The sequence below is a fragment of the Corythoichthys intestinalis genome, unplaced genomic scaffold (genome assembly GCF_030265065.1).
Source record: "Corythoichthys intestinalis isolate RoL2023-P3 unplaced genomic scaffold, ASM3026506v1 HiC_scaffold_23, whole genome shotgun sequence".
Classification (NCBI taxonomy): Eukaryota; Metazoa; Chordata; class Actinopteri; order Syngnathiformes; family Syngnathidae; genus Corythoichthys; species Corythoichthys intestinalis.
In genome coordinates this window covers 4,423,669-4,446,575 of record NW_026651592.1, presented here as the reverse complement: position 1 = coordinate 4,446,575, position 22,907 = coordinate 4,423,669, and the positions used below count along the sequence as shown (strand labels likewise).

Genomic DNA, 22,907 nt, shown 5'->3' with positions numbered 1-22,907 from the left:
TTTTTTCCCCCTTGTAATCACAATAGATTGGTTTATTTACATTTCAAAAACCAGAAGCCATTTATTTACGAATGTGATTGCACTTTAGTTTACATATTTAAATGTTCATATATTAAGATTTGAATGAGGCAAAATAACATGCTTTTTCTCTCAAGACATCTTGCGCCGTCAATGGCAGCCAATGAGTTAAACCATGCCACAAAATGAATAGGAATTTACTCAAGTAACATAAGCATCACCACGCAACTTTTACACAAATTGCAGTTTTTAGTTGAGTCTTTTACCTGGATGTCAACATTGCCGTCATCCTTGTGTTTCTTCTTTTTCTTCCTCCTCCCTCGTCCTGCATCCTCCGCGTCAGAACCGGAGGAGAAGTCGCCGTCCTGGCCTTCTTCCAGCCTGAGGACTTTGCGTTTGGTGCCCTCCTGTTGTTCGTGTTCTCGCTTCATCTGATGGAGCTTCCTCCTTTCGGTCAGACGTTCGCGCCGCTGCTGTCGGTCGCCGAGATTGTCGTCGTCGTTCTCTGCTTCCAGAAGGCCGTGGCTTTTCAGCAGCTCCTGCGCATGAGTAAGTTAAATGGTACGTTATTGCCACTGACGGCGGTGTACGTTCAATCCATTCAGACTGGCAGGGATGAATATAATACCGGAGGTGGATCAAGTACTCACGTTTTTTTTTTTTACTTAAGGAAAAGTAAAGATACAGGTGCAAAAATACTTAAGTACCTAAGAAAAAATGTACTCAAGTGCAAAAGTAGTTGCAGTAGTTGCAAGTAAACAGTGAAAGTATTTGCTCCCAACGCAAAAATGTGGGTAAACCTTAACCATGAGAGACAGAATGTGGAAAAAAAAACAAAATCATTTGATTTTGAAAGAATTTATTTCCAAATTTGAGTGGAAAATAAGCATTTGGTCACCTACAAACAAGCAAGATTTCTGGCTGTTAAAGAGGTCTAACTTCTTCTAACGAGGTCTAACGAGGCTGTACTCGTTACCTGTATTAATGGCACCTGTTTTAACTCATTATCGGTATAAAAAAACACCTGTCCACAACTCAATCAGTCACACTCCAAACTCCACTATGGCCAAGACCAAAGAGCTGTCGAAGGACACCAGAGACAAAATTGTAGACCTGCACCAGGCTGGGAAGACTGAATCTACAATAGGTAAAACGCTTGGTGTAAAGAAATCAACTTTGGGAGCAGTTATTAGAAAATGGAAGACATACAAGACCACTGATAAACCCTAACCCTCAATCTGGCGCTCCATGGAAGATCCCACCCCGTGGCGTCAAAATGATAACAAGAACGGTGAGCAAAAATCCCAGATCCACACGGGGGACCTAGTGAATGACCTACAGAAAGCTGGGACCACAGTAACAAAGGCTACCATCAGTAACACAATGCACCGCCAGGGACTCAAATTCTGCACTGCCAGACGTGTCCCCCTGCTGAAGCCAGTACATGTCCAGGCCCGTCTGCAGTTCGCTAGAGAGCATTTGGATGATCCAGAAGAGGACTGGGAGAATGTGTTATGGTCAGATGAAACCAAAATAGAACTTTTGGTAGAAACACAGGTTCTCGTGTTTGGAGGAGAAAGAATACTGAATTGCAACGAAGAACACCATACCCATTGTGAAGCATGGGGGTGGAAACATCATGCTTTGGGGCTGTTTTTCTGCAAAGGGACCAGGACGACTGATCTGTGTAAAGGAAAGAATGAATTGGGCCATGTATCGAGAAATTTTGAGTGAAAATCTCCTTCCATCAGCAAGGGCATTGAAGATGAAATGTGGCTGGGTCTTTCAGCATGACAATGATCCCAAACACACAGCCAGGGCAACAAAGGAGTGGCTTTGTAAGAAGCATTTCAAGGTGCTGGAGTGGCCTAGCCAGTCTCCAGATCTCAACCCCATAGAAAATCTGTGGAGGGAGTTGAAAGTCAGTGTTGCCCAACGACAGCCCCAAAACATCACTGCTCTAAAGGAGATCTGCATGGAGGAACGGGCCAAAATACCAGCAACAGTGTGTGAAAAGCTTGTGAAGAGTTACAGAAAACATTTGGCCTCCGTTATTGCCAGCAAAGGGTACATAACAAGGTATTGAGAGTAGGCCTGAACCATACTGGAAAAAACTATTGTGGCAATTTTTCGGGGGTTTGCGATTATTGTACAATATTGCAATATTGTATTGCGATATTAATTTTTTTTTTTTTTAAAGAAATTTTCACTAGATGACTTGAATAGCTGTTTGGAAAGACTTTGGATGACTCACCATCACCACAGTGTACAGTGATCCCTCGTTTTTCGTGGTTAATGGGGACCAGAACCCACCGCGATAAGTGAAAAACCGCGAAGTAGCACCCCCCCCCCCCAATTTTTTTTGTGTTTTTTTGCTCAATGTATTTATTCTGATTTAGCATAGGAAACAGATACATATAAGACATGTTTTTTTCTCACTTTTTCCCCCAAAGTGATTTCAAAATGTATATAAATAAATGTTTTTTAAGCACTTCAAATGTCATAATTATGATCAGTTTTAAACATAACTGTCTAACCAAATCATTTTTGAACAAGAATAAAGTACTGTAGTAGAAAAATGCTTGGCTTTATTAAATGCTTCTGTTTATCTACCTTAGCTGTGATTCTTGGAGTGACATGTAGAAATTTTAAACTCCTCATGATCACTTCTGGCATTTATTTTATATGTCTCCAACTTCTCCACACACACGCACACACACCCCCACACCCCCACATGCACCCACCCACCCACACACACACACACACACACACACACACACGCATGTGCGCCAATATGGTATATGGGGACAAATTTCTCAAACAGGCATGGCGGTGGTTTACATGGACTACCCTTTCCTGAGGTCGTAGAGCTACGAAAGTAATACCAAAGTACTCCAAAAAATCTGAAAAAAATTTAGCTCGCTTCAGATCTCAGATACACCCTTTAGAACTCGATACATAGGGCCCTGACTAAATGGTGGTTTTTGAGGACAGGACCAATTTTGACAGAAACGTGGTTTGTGGGGTCTTTTTTTAAATTTATGGGGACTTTAAAGGTACAGCTCATTAACATAAAATTAACATAAATACACACCTGACAGAAATAGTTATTAGTGGGACATCCATATCAATAAGTTAAAATGCCTCAAAATCAACATGTTATGCATTTATTTTATTTTTGTCCTGTGGCAGTAACATTTTGGAAGGATTTAGAAAAGCATGTTGGTGAAATAACCAGGCATACTATTGATTTTAAATGAGAAGTAATAATTGCACATTTGAAACTGATGTTAATCTTTTTTCATTTGCACAAAATGGTTTCCAAAATCTACACTATTTCAAATATTTATTGTAGAATTTAATTCTTATACATATACTTTTCAGCATACAGGGTCCTTGCACCCTTTTATCAGTCAAATTTCATGATTATAAAAACATTTTTAAGATCCTAAAAATATCATTCAAGACCAAAACATGTCACAACAATTTCTCATGAAGAAAAGGATTTTTCTTTTCTCTTCTAATGTGCGATTCAGCGGCTTTGAACCCCATTGTTCCAAAGCCCATCGTTCCAAACAATCTTTTTGCAGACTTTGCACTAGGGGAACCTCTGATCTAACGAAATGGCAATACAAAAATTATTGATACATGGGTCAGCAAATCATTCTACAATATTCTACAAGGGAATAGGAATGACTTTATCACTAGTAGACGTCCAATCCGTTTAAAGTGGGAGGGTGGCGGCAAATGAACCGTTCTTTCGTTGCCACCCTCCCACTTCAAATGGATTGGATGTCTGATGCTGTCAGTTGTAGCCAATACCAGGCAACGATTTCATTTTGGGAAATTTGCCGTCATTACCTGTTGATTTTTGGTAAATTCCTATTCCTGTTGAGGTATTCACGGGTCACTTCTTATTGATTTTGGGGCATTGGCAGGTCACTTCTGGTTGATCTGGTTGAGACAGTCTCTCCAACGTGTCCTGGATCGGCCCCGTGGCCTCCTCCCAGTGGGACGTGCCCGGAACACCTCACCAAGGGTGGCACCCCGGAGGCATCGTAATCAGATGCCCGATCCACTTCATCTGGCTTCGCGCGATGCGGAGGAGCAGAGGCCTTACTCTGAGCCCAATCCCAGATGATCGAGCTTCTCATCTTATATCTGAGGGAGAGCCCGGACACCCAATAACTGTACGGAGGAAACTCATTTCGGCCGCTTATATGCGGAATCTTGCTCTTTCTGTCATGACACCCACAGCTCGTTACGATAGGTGAGGTTAGGAAGGCAGATCGACCGGTAAATAGAGAGCATCACCCTCGGCCCAGCTCCCTCTTCACCACGATGGACTGATGCATAGTCTGACAGGAATTGACCTGTAAATGCCCTAAAATGGACAGGAAATGACCTGCAGATTCTCACAAAAGACAGGCTGTGAATGCTCTGTTTTTAGTGCTATAGAGCTAACGTAGAAACAGTTCTAATGGAAGATTTTGGTAGCAACTTCGTGGTTCCTTTCCATTTCTTAATTTAAATAAAAAAATTAAAACTGTGACACCATTTTAAAACAACAAATAGATTCTGGATGGGAGTATATTAATAACCTTTTGGACTAGAAGGTATCACGTCGGCATTGACAGTGAGACCTGAAGGAGCCTGATTGGGAGAAACACCCCCCTCCCCCCGATCAGAACCCGAGCGGTGTTCTGTTATTGAACTTCTGTGCTCGTCACGGATTGCCCATAACGAACACCATGTTCAAACATGGGGGATTCCATATGTGCACTTGGCACCAGGACACCCTAGGCTGCAGTTCAATGATCGACTTTGTTGTCGTGTAATCGGATTTGCGCCCGCGTGTTTTGGAGACTCGTGTGAAGAGCAGAGCAGAGCTATGAACTGATCACCACCTGTTGGTGTGTTGGCTCTGATGGCGGGGGAAGATGATGGCAAGACCTGGCAGGGCCAAACTGATTGTGAGGGTCTGCTGGGTGCGTCTGGTAGAATCCCCTGTCAGAAATGGCTTCATCACCCACCTCTGGCAGAACTTCTCCCGTGTCCCGGGGGCGGTAACGGACATTGAGTCAAAGTGGCCCATGTTCCGCATCTCCATTGTAGAGGCGGCCTATCAGAGCTGTGGCCATAAAGAGGTTGTTGCCTGTCGTGGCAGCAATCACTGAACCCGCTGGTATCTCACGGTAAGGGATGCCGTCAAGCTGAAAAAGGACTACCGCGCCTTTTTGGCCTGTAGGACTCCAGGGGCTGCTGACAGGTACTGGCTGGCCAAGCGGAATGTAGTTTCGGCGGTCGCCAAAGCAAAACCTCGGACATTGGAGGAGTTTGGTGAGGCCATGTAAAATGACATCCGGATGGCTTCGAAGAAATTGAGGGATAGGAGCTGAGAGGAGCCAGTTGAGGTGGCTCAGGCATCTGGTTCAGATGCCTCCTGGACGCCTCACTAGAGAGGTTTTCCGGACATGTCCCACCGGCGGGAGGCCCTGAGGGTGACCCAGGACACGTTGGAGAGACTAACTGTGTCTTGGCTGGCCTTGGAACGCCTTGGGATCCTACCAGAGGAGCTGGTTGAAGTAGCTGGAGTGAGGGAAGTCTGGGCTCTTGCTAAAACTGCTGCCCCTGTGAGCAGAAGATAATGGCTGGATGGATGGAATATATCAGTAAACCATCTTCCATCCATTTTTTATTAAATTCACACTTCATCTCTGCATATTCCCGCTCACTCCTACAACCACTAATAAACAGGAAATAGCGTTATAGCAACAACTCAAGTCACTGATATACACTGAGGTTAAAGGTCGCACAATTCTGTAATTCCTCATCGTCACTCTGACTAGTGTCCTGATGCATCGTCTCAAATCTCAAACCTCTAGCTCAAAGCAGCGTCCCAAATTTAGGATTTAGGCCTCATTTTAAAGCCTAACCTTGTGACCTTCAACACATGGGAAAGTCGCACAATTCTGTAATTCCTCATCGTCACTCTGACTAGTGTCCTGATGCATCGTCTCAAATCTCAAACCTCTAGCTCAAAGCAGCGTTCCAAATTTAGGATTTAGGCCTCATTTTAAAGCCTAACCCTGTGACCTTCAACAAATGGGAAGGTCGCACAGTTCTGTAATTCCTCATCGTCACTCTGACTAGTGTCCTGATGCATCGTCTCAAATCTCAAACCTCTAGCTCAAAGCAGCGTCCCAAATTTAGGATTTAGGCCTCATTTTAAAGCCTAACCCTGCGACCTTCAACACTTGGGGAGGTCACTCAATTCTGTGATTTTGTCATAGTCACTGTGACTTGTGTCCTGATGCATCATTTCAAATCCCAGCCCTCTAGCTCGAAGTAACGTCCCAAAATTAGGAGTTAGGCCTCATTTTAAAGCCTAACCCTGTCACTTTCAACACTTGGGAAGGTCACACAATTCTTTAATTTGTCATAGTCACTCTGACTTGCGTCCTGATGCATCATTTCAAATCTCAACCCTCTAGCTCGAAGTAACGTCCCAAAATTAGGAGTTAGGCCTCATTTTAAAGCCTAACCCTGTGACCTTTAACACTTGGGAAGGGCACACAATTCTGTAATTCGTCACAGTCACAGAGAGTTGTGTCCTGATGCATCGTCTCAAATCTCAATCCTCTAGCTCGAAGTAACGTCCCAAAATTAGAAGTTAGGCCTCATTTTGAAGCCTAACCCTGTGACCTTTAACACTTGGGAAGGTCACACAATTCTGTAATTCGTCATAGTCATAGAGAGTTGTGTCCTGATGCATCTTCTGAAATCTCAACCCTCTAGCTCGAAGTAACGTCCCAAAATTAGGAGTTAGGCCTCATTTTAAAGCCCAACCATGTGACCTTCAACACATTGGAAGGTCACACAATTCTGTAATTTTTGATAGTCACTGTGACTTGTGTCCTGATGCATCAATTCAAATCTTATCCCTCTAGCTCAAAGTAACGTCCCCAAATTAGGAGTTAGGCCTAATTTTGAAGCCTAACCCTGTGACCTTTAACACTTGGGAAGGTCACACAATTCTGTAATTCGTCATAGTCACAGAGAGTTGTGTCCTGATGCATCTTCTGAAATCTCAACCCTCTAACTCGAAGTAACGTCCCAAAATTAGGAGTTAGGCCTCATTTTAAAGCCCAACCATGTGACCTTCAACACATTGGAAGGTCACACAATTCTGTAATTTTTGATAGTCACTGTGACTTGTGTCCTGATGCATCAATTCAAATCTTATCCCTCTAGCTCAAAGTAACGTCCCCAAATTAGGAGTTAGGCCTAATTTTGAAGCCTAACCCTGTGACCTTTAACACTTGGGAAGGTCACACAATTCTGTAATTCGTCATAGTCACAGAGAGTTGTGTCCTGATGCATCGTCTCAAATCTCAACCCTCTAGCTCGAAGTAACGTCCCAAAATTAGGATTTAGGCCTCAATTTACAGCCTAACACTGTGACCTTCAACACTTGGGAAGGTCACACAACTCTGTAGACCTGGATTATCCAAATTTTAAATTTAAGGCATTTTAAGACTTTTTACGGACCTGCGGGAACCCTGACATATGAATTACAACAACAAAAAATTTGTAAATTGAAATATCTCAGCAACTTTCCTGATGTTTTGCACAGTAGTTATTTTGTGCTGTCTGTTGTGCTATGCATGTTTGTAAATGTCTAAATAAAAACTTTAAAAGGGTTTCAGACAGAAATAGGCATTAATTAAACTCCTTCAGGTTACCAATTTATTTTACAGACGCCTCATCAGGAATGGAATTGTTGGCAAGGAGCACATTTGGTATCAGCCAAGTCCTAAAAAAAAAAAATATATATATATATATATAATATACAAACTGTTTAGACTATTGTACCATATCTTGGCCTCTGAAAAAAATGATATCATAGATAATAATATAAAAATAATAAAATACATATAAAGCTAATGTGTTCTAGAAATTTTAATTCAAACAACAGGTTTCAGATAATATTGATAAAAAATACAAGATAATGCAAGTGCTAGCAGTAAGCTTTAAAATTACAACAAAATGAAAGGCACAATAACTGATTCGAAGATCATTACAACAATTTATTAACAGCTACAAAAATCAGCAACAATTTGGCATCCTTTTTGCAGCTATTCCCCGGTTTCTGATAAAGTCTGATATTTTGCACTGGTCTTTACGCAAGAACAGAACCCTCCACAAGTTTGGAGCGACTGCATTCGGTTTTGGCGGCTAATTTTCCTTTATTTATGTGGCCTGAAAATAGCACATTACTGCAGTTATCTCTGCCCTCGACCAAGGTTTCTTTTTTACTCTTCTTCCTTCGTTTTTATCTATCAGCAAGCTTTCCTGCTATACATAGTTGAAAAACAGTATCAAATAAACGTATTAAATGTGCTTTTTACATGGAGTTGTCAAGACTTAAGATCAACGTGAAATTCAACAATTTCCTGCCTACTAATTTCTTAGATGATGATTGATGAATGATGATTTATGATAATTTCCCCCTCTGTTGTTGTTACAACTATAAAAATAACGTATTTAATTTATTGGATAGCCATCCTACCGTTTTCTCTTAGCAAAATTAAAGCACTGTACAGATGCATTGTTACCTATAAAAGTAGGGAAGTTACTAGTACCACACCATTTCAGAAATCACCTATCGTTTACGCTTCTATATGCATATACTTATTGGAATGTTTTACATTATTTCAACTTAGTCGAAATGGTACAGATGAAACCCAAAATTATGCTATATTACTTGGAATATAATGCAATAATGTGCAAATTAAATATTTTACAGAAGCTCTGTTGTTGTTAGTGATTCAGCAAATATGAAAAAAGTAAACAAAAACAACAAAAAAAGATTGAATTTTTTCCTCAATAACATTCAATGTAAAGATAACCTAATCTGATTCATCAGAAAAAAAAAACAAAAAAAACAAAAAAACAACAACAAAAAACAAATCCAATCAAAGTATGAAAAAGAAGTTCCAATTCGCTTAATAAAAACAATACTTTATCATAAATTATACTCTTACACTTGATTGTTATCTGCCTGGTGTCATCTTTCTCTGAAAACTTTCCTTTCTTGATCTCCTGGTGGGGGAAGGGCATGCACTAACGGTTCCCTGAATTGACTACGCCCACGAACTAAAGCCAGCCAATCACAAAAAAGCCCGCCAAAAATGACTGTGAGAAATGTGTATGGAAATTGTAGTTCACAGGAGGCCCTGTGGGGCGCTGTTCCATACAAACGCACACACAGCAGTCAAGTCAAGAGTTATATGAGGACTTGGGAAAAAAATGAAAAATAAGTCATTTAGAGACCAATTAAGGCGAATTTATCGTTATGATGATGAAGATGATGACGTATTCTTGAAATTGCGTCACTTTAAGAGTAAAAAAAAGGTCATTTAGGCACAAAAAAATGCAAATATAGTCCAAGGTTTATGGGGACATTGGCATTGTCCCCATATTTCAACAGTGTCCCCGGAGCCCAGGTGAGAAAACGGGTTCAAAGTCCTCACAAACCTAATTGGCGCGCACGCACACACACACACACACACACACACACGCACGCGCACACGCACACGCACACGCACACACACATATTCATTCCAGCGCGGCTTCCTTGCAGAAACTGTTTAACAAGTTAAACGATGATTGACACATTACTCCGCTTTGAAGTCCGCTTCTTGGCAAGATCAAAGACAACGAGCATCGTTAACTTTAATAAGCAAGTGCTGCAGGGACTGTGAGGAACAAAGGGCTGGGAGAGGGAGGTTGTGAGGCCGTACGCAGAGCAGAAAGCAAGGCGTATGTGGATTAAAAAAAAAGAAAAGAAAAACTCGCACGTGCTTGAGATGGGACTATCGCGCACGCGCACATTGCGATGGCGATGTTTAAATGATATATCGTTCAGGCTTAATTGAGAGGAACTTTAGGTATTGACCAAATACTTATTTTCCACCATGATTTGCAAATAAATTCTTTAAAAGTCAAACAATGTGATTTTCTGTTTTTTTTTTCCACATTCTGTCTCTCATGGGTGAGGTTTACCCATGTTGACAATTACATGCCTCTCTAATCTTTTCAAGTAGGAGAACTTGCACAATTGGTGGTTGACTAAATACTTATTTGCCCCACTGGATATAAGCTTACAAAATTGGGTTTCGACATGGACAGATTTTTTTTCTTTTCGGTATCGCCATCAGCTTTGAAAATCCCATATCCGTCGGCCTCTAGTATACAGTATAAGCGGGGTGGCTTTGCTTTGCTCCTTAGGACTTGGACGACCTCCTACGATTAATGGAAATCCAACCTTGAACTGTCTGCGCAGGTTGACCATCTCGTAAAGTCGCTGTTCCTCGATGCCACGCCGCCGGCACCACTTCCTGGAACCGCCCCCTCTCTCGCCCTTCACCTGCGGATGTCCCCCAAAAAAGTCAGAATCTGCACATAACCAATTTTCAGGACTTCTATTTATCTGCTGACCTCCACCCAGGCATTGAAAGTGTTCAGTAGCGTGAAGGGGTCCCCCTGGTTGCAGTGCAGCGGCTGGCGGGCGGTAGCACAGTCAGGGTTCTGCTGCGAGCTGCGCAGGAACGGCGACTGTACGCTGAGGGCGGCGGCCACCGTCAGCACAGGTTCCACAAGATTGAACAAGGAGCCCAGCACCAGCATCTTGCCTTAAAGGGACAAGCAACAGCCTTATCATAAGTATCTTGTTTCAACTCTTTCACTGCCATTGACGATGCGAGACGTCCAATCATGTGGCATTTAATCATCCATCTGCTGTTAATTGAAATGAGTTCATCACTAATAGATGTCCAGTCCGTTTGAAGAAGGAGGGATGGCAGCGACCGAACGAATGATCATTCGCCGCCTCTGTTCCAAGCCGTCAATGGCAGCCAAAATTTCATTTTTTTCTGCTGGTAATAGTGGAGATATCAAAGCTAATATTTCCTGGATGTAGCCACCTTTAGGGGAGGCAACAATTCAAATTTAAATATTAATATATCAATTTAAATATTGACGTGTATTTACCCAAAATGGAACATAAAGTGACCAGAAATGGATAGGAGGCAACCCAGGTTTGGCCCCAAATCAATAAAAACCTACCCATAAATGGCCACAAAATCAACAGAAAGTGACCAGAAATGAACATGAAGTGACCCGTAAATACCCCAAAACACTTAAACATGTCAGATGTAATTACCGATGACGACGTCGACAGGAAGTTGGGCTAGCACACTCCCAATGGTGGTCAGCTCACAACCATTGTCTAGCGCCCCCTGCTCCTTCAGGTAGGTAATGGCGGTCTGAATACTGGCTGCCGGCGGGGGATCGATAAAGATGAACGAAAGCGGATCTCCGAGTCCCATGCTCTTCATCTAAGGGGTACAACAAACGCCGTCAGCTTCAGAAAGAACAGGAAGTGACCCAATATAAACAGGATGTCACCCAAAAATGACCCAAAATCAATAAGATGTGACCCAAAAAAGCAAGTCATCTGAAAATGACCCAAAATCAACTAGAAGCGACAACGAATGTTCAAAAAATTAAAAGTCAAGTGACACAAAATCAACAGGAAGTGACCCAAAATAGCAAGTCATCCGAAAATTACCTAAAATCAACAGGAAGTGAAATCGAATGTTAACAAAATGAAAGCTGAAGTGACCTAAATTAATTAGGAAGTGACCCAAAATAGCAAGTCATTCGAAAATGACCTAAAATCACCAGAAAGTGACCCAAAATAAACAGCAAGTCATCCGAAAATGACCTAAAGTCATGCGCGGAGATTAAGGGGAGGCCGCCCCACCCCTGGTGGCTGAAACATGTCACTGCATGTAATTGAGTTTTCCATAAAGCAGTGTTTTTCAACCTTTTCTGAGTCACGGCACGTTTTTACATTGGAAAAAATTTCGCTGTACACCACAGACCAAAAATGTTTCAAAATGACTTTTTGTACATTATATATAATTCATTCATTCATTCATTTTCCATAATTATAAAATAATATCTCAATATTTATACTTACTCAGTGCGAAACTTGAGCCTGTTTAGATGAACAAAAAGCCGATATCCTGGCAGGAACTGAAGAAAGACACACACGAAGCTCTTTTTCAACAACTCTGTCTCTCCCTGTTTTTATCTGTTATAGCGGTTAGGCTTGAAAAGCTCAGAATTATCAGACAGGGGGATGATAGCAATGTCTTTAACTTAGGGCTGTCAAAATTATCGCGTTAACGGGCGGTAATTAATTTTTAAAATAAATCACGTTAAAATATTGGACGCAATTAACGCACATGCCCCGCTCAGACAGATTTAAATGACAGTACAGTGAAATGCCCACATGTTAATTGTGTTTTATGGAGTTTTGCCGCCCTCTGCTGGCGCTTGGGTGCGACTGATTTTTATAGGCTTCAGCACCCATGAGCATTGTGTAAGTAATTATTGACATCAACAATGGCGGGCTACTAGTTTTTTTTTTTGATTGAAATTTTTACAAATTTTATTAAAACGAAAACATGAAGAGGGGTTTTAATATAAAATTTCTATAACTTGTACTAACATTTATCTTTTAAGAACTACAAGTCTTTCTATCCATGGATCGCTTAAACAGGATGTTAATAATGTTAATGCCATCTTGTTGATTTATTGTTATAATAAACAAATACAGTCCCTATGCACCGTATGTTGAAAGTATATATCCATCTTGTGTCTTATCTTTCCATTCCAACAATAATTTACAGAAAAAAATGGCATATTTTATAGATGGTTTGAATTGCGATTAATTGCGATTAATTACGATTAATTAATTTTTAAGCTGTAATTAACTCGATTAAAAATTGTAATCGTTTGACAGCCCTACTTTAACTACATCAGGGCCGAGCACCTCGCTGACATTGGATTTGCAGGCAGGTGGTATTAATGTCTCTGTCACAGTGTGGGACTTTTTGGTTACAGCAACAATGCTTTGAGGGTTTTCTCATTTACCTTTGTAGTTTTTCTCAAAAGAGTTGCCTGTTTCTGTTTTCAAGAAGGCGAACAACTTAGTCCATCGACTTGTTTTGAAGCGACGGGTGTTTCGTTTGGAGATTAAGTTTAAGCTTAAGATAGCTGCTTGTGTCGCGTACAAGAACTGCTCGGATTTCCAGCCATCAGCTACCTTGCTGTCCTTCACAATGTGTTGAAATAAAACACAGGGGGAGGATTAATGGTTGTCACCGATGGATAAAATGGAAAGGACACTTTCGTGTATATTGACACTTGACAAGTCTAATCAAATGATGTACAGTAGACGTGCTGGGGTCCAAGTTGTCGAGGACAGCAAGGTGGCTGATGGCTAGAAATGCGAGCAGTTCTTGAACACGACACAAGCAATATCTTGCTCATCTGAGCACGAGCGAAAACGAAACCTTCTACAGTACCTAATCCTTCCATCCTATTGCAACTCCGTCTGACAACGTAAATAAACGAACAAAAAAAATGCAATATTGGAAAATTTCTCGCGGCACACACCGGTTGAAAAACACTGCCATACAGTATATGAATTTAAAACTTAAGACTTAGACCGGTAACGCGTTGTCTATAAAACTTGTAAAGCCATAAAGCAAACACCACAAATTAATTAAATTAACACAAAAAAAAATTATAATGGGTAAAAATCATTTCATTTATTAAATTATATATTTATTGACTAGCACCTTAGATGGTCATTTGCTTTGCTTAGCCAAAACCACCTGAGGACAGAAGAGTCAAGATGGATATACTGTACGTAATTTTTTTCCAAACCTAAGCTTTCAAAAGTGGCAACAACTACTGAGCAAGAACCAAGGATTGAAGATATGGACCATAATACACTGGAGAGCACCGCCAAAATGGTGAGCGGAGTTTCAATTTGCCCCACTAAAGATGTTAATTGTACAACAGAGCCACCACCGGTTGTACCATATTCTGCTGTGACTGTGTTTCGGGGTCAGCGACATGTTTTGCCCACCTGCCACACCCAATGCCTAAAATCAACAGGAAGTGATGTAGAATGTCCAAAAAATTGAAGGTGAAATGACCCAAAATAAACAGGAAGTGACCCTAAAGAGCAAGTCATCCAAAAATGACCTAAACTCAACAGGAAGTGACCCAAAAATAAACACCAAATCATCCAAAAATTACAAGTCATCGGATAATCAACAGGAAATGACACAGAATTGCAATAAATGTTACGTGACCTAAAAATTCCCCAAACTGTACAGTAAGCGAGTCAAATAAACAGCAAGTTACCTGAAATGAACAGGAAGTGATCCAAAAATAACAGGATGTGACAAATATGAAATATGAAATATGCAAATAATGAACAGGAAATGACCTGAAAATGCCCAAAATGAACAAGAAGTGACCAATATAAACAGCAAGACTCCCTGAAATGTCCCAACATTACCAGGAAACAACCCAAAATCAACAAAATATAAAACAAGCCAACAGGAAGTAGAATGTCGTGCACCTGAAGAACCAATGAGTCCAGCGCCACTCGGTGGATTTCAGGCACGGGGTAGGAAGCGAAGGCGTCGTAGTCGGACTCGGCGTACAGGCGGTAGCACACGCCGGGACCCGTGCGGCCTGCGCGTCCCTTCCTCTGCTCAGAGCTGGCTCGGCTGATCCAGAACTCCTGAAGTCGTTGCATCTTGGCCTTGGGGTCGAAACTCATCTCCTTCACTTTGCCTAAGCCCCCCACAAAATAAAATTTAATTCATTAACTCATTAGCATTGAGCCTCTTTAATTCAATGTCTAATCGCTATGAGAATGTGATTAATGTGTCCACTTTTACCAACCTGAATCGACGACGAAGCGCACACCGTCGATGGTGACGGACGTTTCCGCGATGTTGGTCGAGATGATACATTTTCTCACACCGGGGGGCGCTATGTCAAACACCTGCAACGATAACAGTATGGTGACAACAGTCTACCATGGGCTGAATTCAGTGCAGATACCTTGTCCTGCTGTGCCAGCGACAGCGTGCTGTGCAGTGGCAGCACAATCCATCGGCGCGTGTGCGTGGCGTACACCTGACACGCCTCCTGAATAGCGCCGATTTCCGCCACGCCGCTCAGAAAAATCAACAGGTCACCACGTTCTTCCGGCGGGTATCTCTGATCAATGCCCTGCAGGATCCGCAAGTACGGCCGCGGTTCCAGCTTCTCCATACGTGACGCCGCTTGCTCTTCGGGAGGTATCGGTTGATAAATCACCTGGATTGGAAAGAGCCTGCCTGGCACTTGCAGCACGGGGGCAGAGCCAAAGTAATCGGAGAAAAGCTTGATGTTGATTGTGGCGGACATCAGGATGAGACGCACGTCGGGACGAGTGGCGACCAGGGAGCGCAGGACGCCTAGCAGGAAGTCGCCGTGCAGGTGGCGCTCGTGCACTTCGTCCACGATCAGAACCTGGTACTGTTCTAGCGTTTTATCCTGCTGGATTTGCCTCAGGAGTAGACCTTCGGTCAGGAAGATTAGCTTGGTGGCCGTGGTGCGCGTGGTTTCGAAGCGGATCTGGTAACTCACCTGCAAAACGTTAGCGATTAACTCGCCGGCTACCGTTTTTTTGCTTTGAAATAAGACTGAAAAAGAGGGGGTCATCTTATATTCGCGGTCAAGACATTATACCCATTCACGACGCTAGATGGCGCCAGATATTATTGAAGTGATGTTCTGTCATGACAGATCTCAGCTATTCTCAAGTTTAACCAGTTTGCATTATCTTATTGCAATGTTTTTCCTTATTCAGATTTGTTTCAAGACTACAGTTACAGTTAGAGTTACAGTTAGACTTCATTTTGATGGTTAAAGCAGTTATTGCAATTTTGTTGTTTTATCCCAATAGATTGGTTTATTTACATTTCAAAAACCAGAAGCCATTCATTGACGAATGTGATTGCACTTTAGTTCACACATTTAAATGACATGGTCAGATATTAAGATTTGAATGAGGCAAAATACCATGCTTTTTCTCTCAAATTTATTGTTATAATCATTTGTTTCAGATGTACTGTAGTTATTTTCTGTATAAAAATTAAACTGGCGTTCAAAAAGTCTTTTTTCAAACTAGAGTCTTGAAAAAGAGGGGGTCGTCTTATAATAGGGCAGTCTTATATTTGGGCCAATACGGTAATAAATGAACTGGAACGATAACTAAAGAAATAATTAGCACAGAACACAAATTTTGATTGCTATTTACATCTGTAGTGTTGCAATGCATGCTAAGAGGCATGTTGGACAACAACAGTGTTGACAGCAGGTGGTAGCAAAGGTTGACTGTCTCCCCCAAGGGTGCAGTGATGGCCAAATGAAGCTTCTCGAAGCAATGAAGCTTTGCAGCCAATTGATTCAACGCTTCATGATGGTTCATTTGGTCTTATGGCAGGCTTATGATTAGAGGTGGGAATCTTTGGGCACCTAACGATTTGATTACGATTCAGAGGCTCCGATTCGATTATAAATCGATTATTGATGGACCACAAACCCCCCCGCTTTTAATTTTTTGTACACTAGTTCCAAAATTGTTCAAAAATCCTCTCAGGCTAAACAAACTACTATTTCAGTATCAAGTTAACCGTTAAAAACAGTAAATGAAATACTCAAGTCCCCATTCTGTATCGGCAGCTTTAAACTACATTCAATTAATTTAATGTTGTGAATGAACCGTTAAAGTTGTTAAAATTGCTCCATAATTTCCTTTCTGTCTACTTTCGATGTAAAAGTTTTAAAACTGTTTCATCATTTAAAGATAGATTCAAGTCAAGATTTTGCCGATTTGTTTTTTTTGTTTTGTTTTTGTCTTTTTTGTTTTAGATGAAAAGTAATTAGGTTCGCTACAACAGAGCCTTCTAGAGAAGTCTACTGCTTTAAGATGGCGCCTGTTTACTAGTGCGGGAAAGTCTGTCATTTCGCATCTAGTTCTTGGTATATGATCTAGCACGGCTGTCGTCTGTCATTTCACATCTAGTTCTAGATATATGTGATATCTACTAGAGGCGTGCGAAATTTCCGATTCTTAGATTATTCGCGATTCGGCCGTGGAAGATTCGAGAACGATTCACGAACTTTCAAATTCCGATTATTGAATTATACCAGGTAAAGTGGAAGTAAAACAGTCAGCGCCGTCTTTGGGACACAATGAGGAACGGACCAAGAGTAAATATCATGTTCGACTCATGCCGCTAGATAAAAAAAAAGATTAAAAAAAAAAAAATCATACTTGACTGCGGCCGACAGCCGCTACAAACAACGCCCGGTTGCTAGTTGCTACAAACAAACGGCTACAGTAGATATCATATATATGTAGAACTAGATGCTAATGACAGACGACAGTGGTGTTAGAACATGTATTATTGAACAGAGATGCAAAATGACGGACTTGCCGGCATTAGTATACAGCCGCCATCTTAAAGCAGTAGACTTCTCTAGAAAGCTCTGTTGTAGCGAATCTAATTAACTTTTTATCGAAAGTACTCCTAAATCGGCAAAATCTTGTCTTGAATCTATCTTTAAATGATGAAACAGTTTTAAAACTTTGACATGTCAAAAGTAGACAGAAGGGAAATTATGGAATAACAGGAGCAATTTTAACAACTGTAACGGTTGATTCACAACAATAAATTAATTGAATGTAGTTTAAAGCTGCTGATACAGAATGGGGACTGGGGTATTTTATTTACTGTTATTTTTGTATATTTGTTTGCTGTTATATGTTAACTTGATACTGAAATAGTAGTTTGGTTTAGCCTGAGAGGATTTTTGAACAATTTTGGAGCTAATGTACAAAACATTTTTAAAAAATAAATAAAAAAAAGGACGGGGGTGCATCAAAAATCGTTTTGTAATGGAATCGGAGCCTCTGAATCGTAATCGAATCGTTAGGTGCCCAAAGATTCCCAGCTCTAATAGCTACCATAGTCGTATGTTGCCGTATGATTGTAGCAACTAGCAACTGGGCGCTGTTTGTAGCGGCTGACGGCCGCAGTCAGGTATTATTGTTTTTTTTTTTTATCTAGCGGCATGAGTTGAACATGATATTTACTCTCGGTCTGTTCCTCATTGCGTCCTTAAAACCGCGTTGTGTTTTATTTCCGCTTTACCTGGTGTAATTCAATAATCGGAATTTGGATGTTTGTGAATCGTTCTCGAATCTTCCACGGCCGAATTGCGAATAATCTCATATCTTTTGGTGTACCGTAATTTACGCACTATAAGGTGCACCTGACTGTAAGCCGCCACCCATCAAATTTGAGACGAAACAAAATTTGTTCATAGATAAGCCGCACTGGACTATAAGCCGCAGCTGTCCTCACTGTATTATGGGATATTTACACCAAAAGATATTAACCGGTAATACATTATTTGGCAGCGGCATCATAAGACTGTCATAAGATCAAATGAACCACCATGAAGCTTTGAACCAATTGGCTGCAAAGCGTCATTGCTTCAAGAAGCTTCGTTTAGCCATCACTGCTCCCTTGGGGGAGACAGTCAACCTCTGCTGTCAAAACTGTTGTTGTCCAACATGCCTCCTAAAATGCATTGCAGTGTTACAGATGTAAATAACAATCCAAATTCATGTTCTGTGCTAATTACTTCTTCACTTACTGTTCCAGTTGTTTCATGAATTGCTTCTTACGGTATTTGGTAACACTTTATTTGACAGTGGCACCATTAGACTGTCATTAGACAATCATATTTATGACACTGTAATGAGCATTAATGAATGCGTATAACAGATACCATTTAGTGTTATCTGGCAAATTAAAAAATCTCACTTTTGAATGGATGTAAAAGATCCGAGCTGGACATGGTTAGTGACATAATTTGCCGGATGACACTTAACAACATCTGTCATAAGCATTGAGTAACACCCATGATAGTGTCATATCTTAATTATGACAGTCTTATGACAGTCTTATGACGCCGCTGTCAAATAAAGTGTTACCAAATACCATAACTAGCAATTCATGAAACAACTGGAACGGTGACTGAATAAATAATTTGCACAGAACATGAATTTTGATTGTTATTTACATCTGTAGTGCTCCAACGCATGCTAGGAGGCACGCATTACCTATTAACCCGAATAAATCAACAAATAAGCCGCACTGGACTATTAGCCGCAGGATTCAAAAAGAAGGAAAATAGTAGTGGCTTATAGTTCGAAAATTATGGTAAATATCCCATAATACGGTGAGGACAGCTGTGGCTTATAGTCCGGTGTGAATTATCTATGAACAAATGCTGTTTTCGTGTCAAATTTAATGGGTGGTGGCTTATAGTCAGGTGCGCCTTATAGTTCGAAAATTACAATAAATTGTCTGATCAAGTCAAAATTGGGCACCAACAATGTTCAAACTTGGTTTGACCAGAAGAAAAACACAAACCTTGGATCCGTACTGGTTGAGACTCTCAAAGCTGACCCTCTTAGCCAGCGAAATGCAGGCGATACGTCTCGGCTGGGTGCAAGCGATCTCCGAGAACCCGGCTGACAGCAGGTACTGGGGCACTTGGGTGGACTTGCCGCAACCGGTGTCTCCCGCCACCACGACCACCGGGTTCTGCCTGACCAGTTCCACAACGCGCTCTCGGTACTGGTAGATCGGCAGGTTCTTTTGCTCCCGTTGCAGTTTGGCCAGCTTACCGAAGCTCTGTCGCTGACTAAAGTCCAGGTAATGCAGCAAAGACAGACGGAAATCCGAAATCACTTCAGCGTTCGGACCGGAGGACTCGCGTCTGCCGTGAGATCGTCCCAAACGCTCCTCAACGTCTTTGGTCACTAACGACACGTTGATGCGGTACCGGGCGTCGTACTCCTTAGGCAGGTCCAAAGATCCGCTTTGGACCCTGTCTCTGTCCTCATAGGAGCTGGAACCATGTCCACACATGTCCTTCTTTAGCTTGAACCTTTGGAAGCGGTCGAAAAAAGCCCAGAAGTCTTTGTGTTCCTGGCTGCCTGCTTGAATGTAGTCATTCGGCCGGAAGAAGATCTCATCCAACTGGGCCCGGCAGTAAGGACTGTCCCAGTCCCAAGACCGGATGCGGGGCCTCCCGTCCACATCCATGGTCCTTTCGCTACTGTCAATGCACCCTTTGCTAGCTGTGCTTTCTAAATTTCAGCTTAAGAGCTAAATGTACATTTTCTTAAAGTGGATTTATGCTGTAACATTGAATTTTCTTCCACGATTTGAACATTATTGATTATTAATGTAACAAAGTCAAGTCGCAAAGCTTCAACATCGACATAAACATGATCATTTAAAGGCTACAAATACGTTAAACTTCATTTTGAATACTTAAGACGGACGTGAACGGGTTCTGGACATCAATATAACGCATAAATCATTTAGATTTGGATAAAAATGGGTAATTAACAAACACTTACGTAGGATAATGTGTAAGTTGTTTTGAATTTGGGCGGAAGAAAATCACATCAGGACTAACTTTCGGTCCGTCTGTAAAATAGTCCGGTAGAGAATAGCGTTTGTTTTAAATAATTCCGGAAAGAAACACGACGGAAATGATTTTTTGAATTTTTTAATTAAAAAAAATTATATTCTGTTTTTTCATTTAACTTTTATCATTTATTTTTCAATAAAAAAACAAAAATAGGAGAAAGAGTCAAAATAATCTTTTTTTAATTTTAAAAAATGTTATTTATTAAAACAAAAAGAAAAAACAGTAAATGTTCTTGATTTTTTATTATTTAAATCAAGGGCGTAGGTTTGGTCTCAACATTGTTAGGGACGATATAACAGCATAACTTGCATGTACACTTTTTTGCTGGGGACGGGACATTCATAATAATCAATGCAAAAATAAATCTGTATTGATTTATACTAAGTTTTATGTATATTGGTTCAGCCTACACTGCTCAATTCAAACCTTCATTTTGAAACACTACTAAACATTTTTGAAAACCTCCAGAAAAAAATGTCCGGGTTTTAATAGCAATTTTAATTTGCATTATTTGAACATAAATTTTGTTAACATACAAAATAAATACAAGCTTGTTAATCATCTCTTGACGATCCAGGAATTGAAAAAAAATAAACATTTGTCTTAAGACCACTCAACATTGTCTAACTAAAATCTAAATATAACTGAAAAAACGTCTTTGTTAGGGAATAACATAAAAGAAATAAAAAATGGAGCTGTCCTTCAGGTAAAACACTACTGCTTTTGCCCACAAGCAGAGCCAAACTCAACAAAAACATGAAATATCCTGTGGGCTGCTTTAAGACCACATAAATAACATAAAAAGTAAAATTGGGGAGAAGGGGGTGGACCTCGGTTCACTTCATTTCTCACAGTTAATTTAACGTTAATTGTAGAAAACAAATACAGGGGGACCCTTCTATCTAAGCAGGTCCCTACTCGAGTTTTGCAGGTTAGCAAGTTCAAACTGTTAAATGTTATGCTAACTTTGATGCAGGTCAGACTTCCAGTGGCAAAATTAGTGGTGTGTTCCCCACTTCCACAACATTGATGTCTTTTTACGTTTCTTACAGTGGCTGCTACCGGCTGGAAAAAAAAAAAAAAACTAATATCCTTGATATCTAATGTGTGTGTGTTTGTTTGGGGGCAGGGGTCAAGTCATCAGCCAATCAAATAAGCGTTTCGGAGGGGGAAAAAATGGACCGGCACATTCAGCAAGTGAAAAGAGGTACATGTAAGTCTGAACATAATGAAAATAATTCACTTAATAATAGTGGAGTCAATTACAACAATTAAAACTGATGGGATGGCAATCTGTATGATATATAACTGAAGTCATTATATAACGCAAATAAGGTTGCTTAAAAGTTGGTTGGGACAAATTGAGCATCCTGAAAAGTTAGTTAGTTCTAATCGAATTACTTGATTTAATCGATTAATCGTTGCAGCACCATGATGAGATGCTGACTGATAAATAATGAGAGAATATTTACATTTTTATTTTCATTGTTCATATATTTAAATCAAGGGCGTATGTTTGCATAGGGACGTATAGGGGCATAACACTACCAACTTTTTAAGATGCTCAAATTGTCCCCACCAACTTTTAAGCAACCTTATTTGCATTATATAATGACTTCAGTTATATAAGTAATTTACATTGTCTCCCCATATGTTGTAAGGATATAGTTGACCCTACCTTTATTAAGTGAATCATTTCATTATGTTCAAACTTACATTTCATTTACCCCATTTCACTGCTGAGTGCCAGTCCATTTTTTCCCCTCAAATGCACGTTTGATTGGCTGATGACTTGACCCCCCATCCCACACACGCACACACACGCACTCACAGCCCCATGCCGCCTCCTCCGCCCCCTTCTAAGAGGAGGTATATTAGAAGGTTGTTTTTTGGGGGGGCCAGCTGCAGCCACTGTATTTAATGTAAAAAGAAATTAATGTTGTGGAGGTGGGGAACACACCACTAATTTTGCTACTGAAAGTCCGGCCTGTATCGATGTTATCATAACATTAAACTTTGTGAATTTGCTAACCTGCAAAACTCTAGAAGGAAGCTGCTTACAAGTGTCATTTTTGTGTTTTCGACTGTTAACATGAATTAACCTGTGAGAAATGTAGTGAACCGAGGTTTATCCCTTTTTCCCTAATTTTCATTTTTATTTTATTTATGTGGTTTTAAAGCAGCCCAAAGGAGCTTTAATTTTTTGTTGAGTTTGGCTGTGTTTGTGGACAAAAGCAGTAGTGTCTTACCTGAAGGAAAGCTGATTTTTTTGTTATTTTTGTTATTCCCGGACTAAGACTTTTTTTCCCAGTTATATTTAATTCATATACCGTATTTTATATATGTTATATTAATTTCTCAACAATGTTGAGTGGTCTTAA

General features: G+C 40.6%; 1 protein-coding gene across 2 annotated transcripts in view; it reads right to left on the bottom strand.

The window, feature by feature from the left end:
• The window catches only part of LOC130911156 (probable ATP-dependent RNA helicase DHX34), a 69,531-nt gene extending 49,014 nt beyond the window's left edge, over positions 1 to 20,517 (bottom strand). For both annotated transcript variants that reach the window (XR_009061982.1, XM_057828925.1), the window contains exons 1-8: positions 19,455 to 20,517; positions 15,022 to 15,591; positions 14,860 to 14,962; positions 14,531 to 14,748; positions 11,246 to 11,420; positions 10,522 to 10,715; positions 10,349 to 10,450; positions 285 to 557 (exon numbers count right to left, since the gene is read on the bottom strand). Coding sequence is in view for 1 of the 2 variants with exons in the window: in XM_057828925.1 (XP_057684908.1) it covers positions 285 to 557; positions 10,349 to 10,450; positions 10,522 to 10,715; positions 11,246 to 11,420; positions 14,531 to 14,748; positions 14,860 to 14,962; positions 15,022 to 15,591; positions 19,455 to 20,132 (2,313 nt within the window). In the remaining variant the exon portion in view is untranslated. The remainder of the gene's footprint in view (positions 1 to 284; positions 558 to 10,348; positions 10,451 to 10,521; positions 10,716 to 11,245; positions 11,421 to 14,530; positions 14,749 to 14,859; positions 14,963 to 15,021; positions 15,592 to 19,454) is intronic.
• Positions 20,518 to 22,907: the final 2,390 nt, after the last annotated feature.